General features: G+C 44.7%; 1 protein-coding gene and 1 pseudogene across 2 annotated transcripts; one reads left to right on the top strand and one right to left on the bottom strand.

Annotated features, from left to right (window-relative positions):
* Positions 1–16: 16 nt before the first annotated feature.
* Positions 17–3,243, bottom strand: LOC125519749 (uncharacterized). Of its 2 annotated transcripts, XM_048684498.2 has the most exons (4): positions 3,088–3,243; positions 1,908–2,052; positions 1,497–1,823; positions 17–885 (listed from the first exon to the last, which is right to left on the bottom strand). In XM_048684498.2, exons 2-4 carry the CDS (start codon positions 2,049–2,051, stop codon positions 241–243), a joined length of 1,116 nt encoding a protein of 371 aa, XP_048540455.1. In that variant the 5' UTR covers position 2,052; positions 3,088–3,243; the 3' UTR covers positions 17–240. The 2 variants fall into 2 exon arrangements, with proteins under 2 accessions (XP_048540455.1, XP_087390760.1); XM_087534634.1 differs by lacking the exon at positions 3,088–3,243 and having other exon boundaries at positions 1,908–2,081.
* A 3,229-nt stretch (positions 3,244–6,472) lies between these two features.
* Positions 6,473–7,897, top strand: LOC147957331 (uncharacterized; annotated as a pseudogene).
* The last annotated feature ends 324 nt before the right edge of the window (positions 7,898–8,221 follow it).

An 8,221-nucleotide genomic window follows, 5' to 3' on the forward strand; every position in this document is an offset into this window, starting at 1 on the left:
CAGCATAACAAATTGCTTGAAGGACAACCACAATATAATTGTTTCTGTGTAATACGAGTATATATTAGCATCAGATTACAGATGCATAGACTGACGACACACCATGACATGGTACTATAGCACCTTATTCCACTTGTCTCATCCCAGAAAACATCACAAGCAGCTCTGCTTTCTAGGGACAGGCAAGGCAATTACATACACGATAAATAGAAATCGGTACCTGGCCGCTAAATTCCGCGGCTAAAAGCACATGCTAGGGGTTGGTGCAGGAGCACCGGCGTTAGCAGAGCCAGGCATCTTCAGCGCAAGAGGATCCCACGCCTTGCCCTCGGCGTCGCTGCAGCTGCCGCTCTTGTCTGGATACATGACAGTGACTGCGGTGGCGGGGCCGGCGGTGCCCTTTGCAGCCAGAGTCTTCAGGCGGATGCGCTCGGCCCTAGACCCGATGGTCTGCCCGAGGATGGAGGCTGCTATGGTGAACACCATCGCGGTCCTGGGCATGTTGACAGACTTCCTCAGCATCGCGATGAACGGAACGGCGGCGTGCACGGCAGCGAACCACTGGGGGGAGAATTTCTTGGTGTGCTCGCGCCACACCCCTAGAGGGACATTCGCTGCCATCCCGAGCATTGCGATGGCTACCATCTTTGCAGGCAGGGGCTGGGGACGGAGGGACTTCACGAGGGTTGTGCGTGCAAGGGCTGCTCGTGCAGCAACAATCGCAGGCGGGCACTTCAGCTTCATACCAGCTGGTGGCTGTAGTGCCTTGGCAACAAGGGGCAGAACACCACTCATTGCCCGGTAAGACCGAGCTAGTGGGCACTGTCCATTTTCTAGCCATTCATCACTCATTGCCTCGTGGGACGGTGGGTTGCCTCCTTTTTGCTGAAAGGAATACAGAGGGGAACATGAGTAAACTAGTTGGAACATGAGCAAAATCTTGGTTACGCAGCATTGCCTTTCTGATCAGCTCTAGCACTTGACTACCGAAAGATGCTAAATATGGAAAAGGAATGATAATTATTCACTTACAAGAAAAGAAAAAAAAAACACTTGTTACAAACAACAATCATGAAATTGGAACTTGGGAGAAAACAATGCATTGTAAGTCACAGTTAGCACGGAGAAACAGTTTAGATGGAAGTGGAAGTAATGGAGCACAAAGGATGACATATGCAGAGTGTAACTAATATTACATAGAATACCAAATGAAGTTGTTTTTCCTTTGTTTATACAATATTAATACTATCTGAATGTGGTTAATGAAGTGATGAGTTAACCGATCAGAACTTGGCTTTTATGCTGTATTAATAAGTTCCTTGCTATTTCTAAATCAACTGCTCCCTTGAGGGAGTAATAACATTTTACATTTCTATTACAGTAAAGCTGTGTGCCATGTGGCTCAAGGTTTCTTATTTGCAGGACAGTTAGACAGTAAGAAATCACTCGACAATTGCAAATTAAGAGGGAGAATGAAGAAAAAACAGAGGCATTACTTTCATGGAATTCTGATCTGGCTTGTTGGGCTTCTTCTGTGACTGGTCGAGATTGTTGGGCTTCTTGTTCTGCTTTTTGCCCTTGCCATTAAAGAAGTTAAACCCGAATGGTCCAAATGCTGATAGGCTTATGGTAGCGGCTCTAGCAGCCAATGGATTAAAGGGCAGAGCAGGTTCAGGCTTGACATCAGTGCTCTCACTGCGGTTCTCATCAGGCACATATGATCTTCCTGAAAGGGGAACTATCCCATCCTGTCCATGAAAAAGCTTGAATGCCGACTCAAAGCCTGGTCCATCCTCAAAGATCGGACCTTTGCCTCCTCGGGCCTGCAGAACAACACAGGTTGTCAAGGAAAATTGCACTACCTTTGGTCACTGTAATCACAAAACAACATAAGAGGCAGATCTTACAGCTACAGGCAAAGCAGAAGAAAATGAAAAGGTTGTAGCTCCATTGATGTTCCTCAGGAATGGGCATCTCTCAACACCGGGATGACCAGAAAAGTTCTCCGATGATGCTGAATCACAGAAAAGGCTGCTGAAGAGCATTTCCATCCTGGGAGAAGCCATATAAAATAAACATTAACTACAGAACAGAGAGAAGTGATTCATCCAGGATGAGGTTCAGGAAACCAAATAGATGCATCGTAATGTACTAAAGATAGTTCCAGAGAAGCGTAACTGATGAGCAGGAAACTCACACGCGTATCTGGACTAAATAATAATAAGAATCAGGACACACATTATCATTAGGGTAGCTGAAAAATCTAAGCATCTACTTGAACATACAGCCTAGCCACACATGCATGTGAGAGGCGGGACGGTCTATTAATAATGGTTCAGTCCAAGGACAGGAGTAGGCGTTAACATATAAGGCTGGTAGGTATCGTTGCTGTGTGCTTTAGGCACGATTGGTGCCAAACAGTAAGACGATCATTATCAGTTTCTTACTGTGCGTAGAGTTTGCTATTTCAGTAGCCACAAACTCCTGCATGACATACAAGATCATGCTCCAACACATTTGTCATATTCTTGTCAAAATACATCTATAGCACGAAAGATATCCGAATAACCATTGCTCCCCGTTCCGCTGCCATGGGGGATATCCGTGCTGATCATGAGCTGGAGTCCCAGAGCAGACCAGGCATGAAAACATCGTGCAGCACCCCGAGATCCCAGATCGAATGTGACAAAATACTCAGCAACCATGCCCGACCGGCGAGAGATCTGCGCAACCACCGGAATCGGACAACCACATGCCTTCCTGGATACCCACCCCGCCCAGGCCAAAGTCCCCTACCAGCAACTGGGCGGGGGGGACGCAGATTCTTCCTGATTTCGCCTGGACCGCAGTCGCCTAATCGAATTGGATCCGAGGGCACGGGAGCCCAGATCCGCCCCTGCTGTCCAGACAGGCGGAACCGAGCGCCCCGCGCCCGCGATCCCGTGCGCCCCGCCGACGGAGGGATCGCCGCCAGATCCCGCCCGAATCCTAACGCGTCGGGCGACGAGGCTACCCCGGCGTACGGCACCGGGAGCTACTCGCGGAGAGGGCTACCGGAAGGGAGGAGGCGGCGGTGGGTGGGGTTACCTCGCCGAGTCGCTGAAGAGCTGCTCGCCTGCGTGCTTGGCTCCGTCCGTGCGGTGGGGGGAGAGAGGAGTCGTGTGGTGGGCACAGCGCGGTGATGGGGAGAGGAGAGGAAGCGCGGCCGGCACGCGACAAGGCGACCGCGGACTTCCGGGAGGACGCGTGGGCCGGGTCGGGCCGGGTTCCGCCTCTCCTGGGGAAGAACTGGGCCGGGCCTGGGCTGCCGGAGAGGCTACGGTTCTTCTTCTCCGGAAGGGCCTATTTGCGATGACCCGGCTGTAGGAAAATCCTACTTGCCGCTCGTTGCGGCAAGTTGTCGACGCTCCGCACAGGGAGGTGCGAGCGAGCGACCGAGTGGGCCGGCCCGCTTTAGCGCTACAGCAGACACCGGTTTTGGGAACTTCTATGATGTTTCCAGCCGGTTTTTTCCTGGTTTTGGGAACCTCTAGAAGGTTCCTGAACTGTTTTTTTCTTTTTTCAGTTTCTTTTTCGTTTTTCTATTTCTCTTTTTTCTTTTTTTCTGTTTCTTTTCTGTTTCCTTTTTCGGTTTCTTTTTTCTTTTCAAGTTTATTTTCAAAAAAAATCCGAATTTCAATTTCTTTTCTGTTTTTCAGATTTTGTTCACAAATTCCAAAAATGTTCCCATTTTACAAAATTTGTTCACAAATTCAAAAAATGTTCCCATTTTACAAATTTTTTTCACAAATTCAAAAAATGTTCCCATTTTACAAATTTTTTTCACAAATTCAAAAAATGTTTCTGCTTTCAATTTTTGTTCCGAATTTTTAGAAAATGTTCTTTTTTTAAAAATTGTTTGAATTATTTTTGTTCACTTTTTTGAGAAATTTGAAAGTAATGGCATGGATTTGAAAAAATGCATGTTTTCAAAAATTGTTCACAAATTTCAAAAAATGTTCTTATTTTTCAAATTTTTGTTCATGTATTAAAAAATGCCATCATTTTTGTTATTTTCATTTCTTTGTTCACATATACTGAAAAAATAGCATTTACAAAATTGTTTTCCGTTTCAAAATTTTGTTCTGAATTTTCAAGAATTGTTTCTGTTGGAAATTTTTGTTCACCAACTAAAAAAATCACATTCTCAGAAAATGTTATGGATTTCAAAATTTGTTCATAAATAAAAGAAATGCTCCAGTTTTTTAAAAAAAATTTGCATGTTAAAAAATGTTCAAAGAATTCAAAAAATGTTCATATTTATTAACATTTTGTTCAACAATTTAAAAAATTGGAATTTCCAAAAAAATGTTCCCGCTTTCCAAATTTGTTCACATCATCAAAATGGTCATGGTTTTCATAATTTGACCCAAAATTCCAGAAATGTTCTGGGGAATTCAAAAAACTATTCATGTCTTGAAAAATTTGTTCGTAATTTTGAAAAATGTTCGCGCTTTCAGTTTTTTGTTCCTGTTTTTCAGAAAATGTTTTCATTTTCGAGAAATTCTTCTTGATTTCAGGAAAAAAATGGCGTTTTCATGCTGTTCCTTTATTTTGAATTTTTTTGAGATTCCAAAAAAATTCAAGTTTAATTTTTCTCTCTCTATGAAATATGAAAATGTTTGCACCTTATGTTCATATAAGGCAGACTGCCATTTTATGTAAGAAATACCTGGAATTATGGTGGCTATTAGCGTTGCTCACTTGTAGTAGGTTATTATTCGATCTCTGGCGCTGTTGTATGTTTCTTAAGTCTGGCGCTTCAATCTAAACATGAGAAGTTGACTGTCGCAGTGGCTACCATGGCGCGCTATTGACCATGAGGTCCCAGGATCGATCCGCAGCTCTGGCGTGCTTTGTTTTTTACGTTTTTAATATCGCGATTGTGCCAACGGAAATGGGCCGGCCCAGGTTAGCGGCTCCCTGTGCGAAACGCCGGCACTTTGCCGCAACTAGCGGCAAAATAGGAAGTCCCCCGGCTGTACGTGTGTTTGTCTCGTGGGCAGAATGGCACGTCTGTCTTTTTTTTTTTTGCTAGTAAGTAATAAAGCGACATATATGCTCGAAAATGCATAGGAGCACCTGCAGGCTCACCCTCTCTATATCGAGTATTTAACCAAAAACTACCACATTTGCCGGAAACGTGACAGAAAACTACCACTTTATGTTTTTTACGTTTTTAATATCGCGATTGTGCCAACGGAAATGGGCCGGCCCAGGTTAGCGGCTCCCTGTGCGAAACGCCGGCACTTTGCCGCAACTAGCGGCAAAATAGGAAGTCCCCCGGCTGTACGTGTGTTTGTCTCGTGGGCAGAATGGCACGTCTGTCTTTTTTTTTTGCTAGTAAGTAATAAAGCGACATATATGCTCGAAAATGCATAGGAGCACCTGCAGGCTCACCCTCTCTATATCGAGTAATAAAGCGACATATATGTCTTTTTTTTTCGCACGTCTGTCTTTGATTTTTACGTTTTTAATATCGCGATTGTGCCAACGGAAATGGGCCGGCCCAGGTTAGCGGCTCCCTGTGCGAAACGCCGGCACTTTGCCGCAACTAGCGGCAAAATAGGAAGTCCCCCGGCTGTACGTGTGTTTGTCTCGTGGGCAGAATGGCACGTCTGTCTTTTTTTTTTTGCTAGTAAGTAATAAAGCGACATATATGCTCGAAAATGCATAGGAGCACCTGCAGGCTCACCCTCTCTATATCGAGTATTTAACCAAAAACTACCACATTTGCCGGAAACGTGACAGAAAACTACCACTTTATGTTTTTTACGTTTTTAATATCGCGATTGTGCCAACGGAAATGGGCCGGCCCAGGTTAGCGGCTCCCTGTGCGAAACGCCGGCACTTTGCCGCAACTAGCGGCAAAATAGGAAGTCCCCCGGCTGTACGTGTGTTTGTCTCGTGGGCAGAATGGCACGTCTGTCTTTTTTTTTTGCTAGTAAGTAATAAAGCGACATATATGCTCGAAAATGCATAGGAGCACCTGCAGGCTCACCCTCTCTATATCGAGTATTTAACCAAAAACTACCACATTTGCCGGAAACGTGACAGAAAACTACCACTTTATGTTTTTGTGCGAAAAACTACCAAATTTTTCCTAAGCCGTGGCAAAAAACTACCAACTCGCATAATCGCTCGCTTCGCCCGCGCTAACCCCTATTCTGACCGGTTGGGCCCGCCAACAGTTGCCACGCGGGCTAACTGACGCCCGGCGCGCGCGGACGGCCGTTAACGGCCCGTCCCCTGTCGGAACGGCCGCCGTCGGTCGGGTCAATAAGTGAGAGCGAGCGAGCTCAGCCACTCGCTCATTCTCTTCCTCCTCGCTCGCTCTCACTCGTCCTCATCCTCTCCCCTCTCCCTGGTGCTCTGAGCTAGGTCAGCCTGTCGCCGTCGCCGCCGCGGCCATTGCTGCCGGTAGAAGTTGAGGATGCCATCCTGGAATGACGAGGAGAGTTCGGACGAGGACATCAACATGGTTTCAATGGATCCTCAGCTCTTTGTAAGTGCATAATGGTGGAACAGAGTTAGGGTTAGGGTTAGTTCATCCAAGTTGGAGATTCCAAGTTGCTTTAGGTTTGATTCGAAGTTTCTTTTGCAGGAAACCCCTGACAGTGTGGTGGAACCATCTTTCTGTGGTTCTTACACTGAATCTGAGCCGACGTGCATGATGCATCATCAGAGGCCGAAGAAGATGGTGGCTTTTGAAGGTGCTTTGACTGGGAGGCGATTCCTGGGTTGTCCTGTGCAGTAGGTATTAAATCTTGTTTTGCTGGTGGAGATGTGTGGTGCAGCATGTGGTGCAGAGATGTGTGATGTGCAGAGATGTGTGTTGTAGTTAACTGAATTCAATACATGACTGAACCTTAGAACACCTACATGCAGAGATCTTTAGTGTACTGTGAACTGAATGTATTAGTTAGGTGTTTACTGAATATAGCTGTTACCTAAAAAAGAACAGAGTTAAATGAATTTATATCTACTGCTAAATATAGCTGTTAACTGAATTTATGTCTGATGCTAATTCAGAGAGCATATTGATGTAGGTGTGAACTTTGGTTATCTGTACTAAGTTTGTTACTAAGTGATTTGTGCTTAATTATAAATAATTGCTTCTGTAGGATGTAGGTGTGAACTGTGGGGTTGTGGACTGGGTGGATGGTCCTTGGCCAGAGATTCTACAAAGGTGCCTAACAAGGATTTGGGACATGTACCATGAGCAGAACTTGGGGAGGGTGCAGGACAAACAAGCCCATGAGAAAGAGGTGGCCAAGCTACAGAAGGAAATTGATTTCCTGTCAAACAACTACAGCCAGTTGGTGGAAGATTTATCCAAGCTTTTTGACTATCAAGATGGCAAGATGTCTCATGACATGGACTTTACCAGTCAGGCAATCAATGATCTAAATGCAAAGAAGAAACAACTTGAGGATCAAGCAAAGATTGAGATAAGTATGGAAAAGATGAAGCTTGCCAAGGAGCAAAGGTGCATTCTTCAAAGCCAAGCAGATATCATTCAGAACATGAGGAAGGCCATGAAGGAAGTGGAGGGGGACATGGACCTACTTAAGAAAGAGAAGAAGAAGCTGGAGTATCTGATTGCTGATCTGGTCAATGCTGGGCATGCCAGCAAAGATAAGCTGGAGAGGATCAAGGCAATTATGAATGAGTGAAGTGCTTGGTGTGTGGGTTAAGTAATTAGTAGGCCTATATATATAGCTGGCCTTGGAATGTCATGCATGTTAGGTGTATATTTTGGGAAAGTTTTATGTGCTTTCAGAATGGTATGAGGGAGGGAGGTACTCTTATGGTTTAAGAACTAGTTGGTTTTATCTATGATGTAATGACTTTTATGTTAAGACCTACTATGCTAAGTGAGTACTCATGCTAAGTTAATTAAGTAAGAATGTTTTATCTATGATGAGTCTGTTTTACTCTGCATATATCATGTGTGGATAACTGACAGTAGTGACATAGTTGGAAGTAGAAAGCAGCAAGTAACATATATAGCAGAGTGCAAGTAGCTTAGATAGTGTGACAAATAACTTAACATATGTAGCAAGTAGCAACTAACATATATAGATAATCTGACATAGATAGATAGTACTACCATTCATAGTCTGACATAGATAGCAACTAGTAGTAGATAGTGCCTGACATAGATAGCAAGTAGATAGTG

The sequence above is a fragment of the Triticum urartu genome, chromosome 7A, assembly GCF_056163025.1.
Source record: "Triticum urartu cultivar PI428250 chromosome 7A, HENAU_Tu73, whole genome shotgun sequence".
Lineage (NCBI taxonomy): Eukaryota > Viridiplantae > Streptophyta > Magnoliopsida > Poales > Poaceae > Triticum > Triticum urartu.

Bases quoted from the DNA above. Each gene is read 5' to 3' on its own strand.
- LOC125519749 (XM_087534634.1), bottom strand. From the start codon at position 2,066: ATGGCTTCTCCCAGGATGGAAATGCTCTTCAGCAGCCTTTTCTGTGAT. The intron at 1,824-1,907 runs GTAAGATCTGCC...GTTGTTCTGCAG, and splicing joins CTTCTGCTTTGCCTGTAGCT to GCCCGAGGAGGCAAAGGTCC. The intron at 886-1,496 runs GTAATGCCTCTG...TATTCCTTTCAG, and splicing joins CAGATCAGAATTCCATGAAA to CAAAAAGGAGGCAACCCACC.